The sequence below is a fragment of the Cotesia glomerata genome, linkage group LG5 (genome assembly GCF_020080835.1).
Source record: "Cotesia glomerata isolate CgM1 linkage group LG5, MPM_Cglom_v2.3, whole genome shotgun sequence".
Taxonomy (NCBI): domain Eukaryota; kingdom Metazoa; phylum Arthropoda; class Insecta; order Hymenoptera; family Braconidae; genus Cotesia; species Cotesia glomerata.
The window spans coordinates 8,488,090-8,490,448 of NC_058162.1; the positions used below are offsets into that span (position 1 = coordinate 8,488,090).

General features: G+C 34.9%; 1 protein-coding gene across 1 annotated transcript; it reads left to right on the forward strand.

Moving 5' to 3' along the window:
* The first annotated feature begins 611 nt into the window (after window positions 1–611).
* Window positions 612–1,280, forward strand: LOC123265356. The gene has a single exon (XM_044729080.1). The coding sequence runs from the start codon at window positions 612–614 to the stop codon at window positions 1,278–1,280; it is 669 nt and encodes a 222-aa protein (XP_044585015.1).
* Window positions 1,281–2,359: the final 1,079 nt, after the last annotated feature.

Genomic DNA, 2,359 nt, shown 5'->3' on the forward strand with positions numbered 1-2,359 from the left:
TATATGTATGAGACTGTTTTTAATAAGTTTCAGCCTATTGTCTCTCCTCTCCAGCATGGATTCATGCCTAAGCGCTCTACAGTAACAAATCTTGTTAATTTTACGTAGATTGCTAATGAAAGTCTAGTTGCTGGAGATCAACTGGATGTCTTTTGTGCTGACTTTGCTAAGGCATTCGACAGAGTGGACACTAAGATCTTGTTGCATAGATTATGGGAACTGGGGCTTAATACTCATATCATGAATTTATTAACTTCTTATTTAGTTAATAGGAAAAATATTGTATATTATGCTGGGTATTTCTCACAACCGTTCACCTCCACCTCTGGAGTACCTCAGGGTTCTAATCTGGGTCCATTATTGTTCCTTGTCTTTATTAATAATTTAGCACAAGTTACGTCCTGTTTTTTTTTACTTGTTTGCTGATGATTCTAAACTGTATATGAGAATACGTAACATAAATGATTGTGAATTCTTACAGCGGAATATTGAATGTATGATTCACTGGTGTGAGGACAATAGGTTGTTGATTAATGTTGATAAGTATTACATCTTAATAATTAGCAGAAAGAAAAATCCTTTAGTATTATAAAATAAAATGTAATTATAAAATGTCTGGTACAGTTCTTGAAAAGTGTGCATCAACTAGAATACTTGGTGTTACTTTTGACAATAGGCTTACATTTGCATTACACATTAACAAAATTATTTCTGAGGCCTGGAGAACTCTTGGATTTATCATACGCGTATCAAAGAACTTTACGAACCTGAAGGCTATTAAATTATTGTATAATACTTTCGTTAGACCTAAGCTAGAATATGCCTCTCTTGTCTGGTCACCTATCCAGTTGGGACAATCTACCAGACTTGAAAAAGTACAGAGGAAATTCCTAAAATTTCTTATTTGGAAAAGGTCTGGGGAATACCCATTGCGCGGTACAGCTGACCTTGCGCTTTGCAGTGAGTGTAATTACCACACACTCGCTGAGAGGCGCATTTGTGCTGAATTTGCCTTTGCTACTAAGCTCTTCAATAATCTGGTGCATTGTCCACAACTTCTAGCTATGTTTAAATTTAAAGAGCCGATTCTAGGCTTAAGAAGTCATGTGCCTATGTACACGTCAGTAGCTAGAAATAATTTAGCGCAGGCTGCGCCAATTTACCGCATGTCTGAAACGGTAAATCGTTTCTATACTTTAGAATCTTCTCTTGATCCATTGAGCTGCCCCAATGGGTATGTAACCGCTTCACTCGGTAACCTGGCGACGAAGTGGAGATGACTTCGCGCAACTCAACTCAATTTAACTTAATTTAATTTAACTTAACTTACCTTACTTAACTTGTTTTATTTTCCTTTTTGGTATTTTTTGCTGCTCCGGAAACATTGATTCTCCAAGTTATCATATCATATAATTACACCTGTATTACTTTACTTTCCCATTACTTTTACTTTATATTAGTATATAATTTAAATATAATTTAAATTTGGTTATCTTGCCATACTTTAATCATTATTGTGAATTAATTATAAGTCTATATTCATGTAACCCTGTTAATGGTTTAAACTGTTGGGTTTATTATTCAATAAAATAAAAATAAAAATAAAATAAAATAAAACTGATCAGCTCTTAACCTCAAAAAATCACGCTGATCGCCGCCAAGGCGGTCAAAATCAGTTGATTCGTTCGAGAGATATTGTGAACGAAAGAAAACCGAAAAAATTAGGAAAACGGTTGACCCTGAAGGCCATCCCTGCAACTTCCCGCTACTTTCGTAAGTAAGCGCTCAAAATTGCACATTACATTTTTGAGCTCTTAGAGCTTAAAAATGTAAGTTTTGTGTAGTTTTGAGCTCTCCGAGCTCAAAAGTCTGATGAAAGTTTAATAAAACACTATTTTTTGAATTTTCAAACCACAATAACTTTTGAATGAATGGACCGATTTCCACGTGGTTAGCAACATTCGACGCAGTTTTTAAAATTCTATGATACATTTTTAAGCACAAATTGATCAGACCGAAAATTTCGGTGTGATTTAAAAAAAACACTTTTTTTGGATTTCTTTTGTCAACGATAACTCACGAACGAATCAACTGATTTTGACCGGCTTGGTGGAAACCGATGTGGTTTTTCAATGTTAAGAGCTGCTTAGTTTTTGGATTTGATCGGTCTAGCCGTTTGAAAGTTATTAAAAAAAAACCACATTTGAAACAATTTTTTTTCGCAGTTTTTTTAAGATTTCTCAAACTCTATCGGTCCGAATCAGTCCAACATGTATTCAAAATCTGAGTCTAGTCGAACTCTTTCGAATGGTGCCAACCGCGATCACATCGGTCAAGCCGTTCAAAAGCTATAAAAGGT

Coding starts and splice junctions, on each gene's coding strand:
- LOC123265356 (XM_044729080.1), top strand. CDS start 612: ATGTCTGGTACAGTTCTTGAAAAGTGTGCATCAACTAGAATACTTGGT.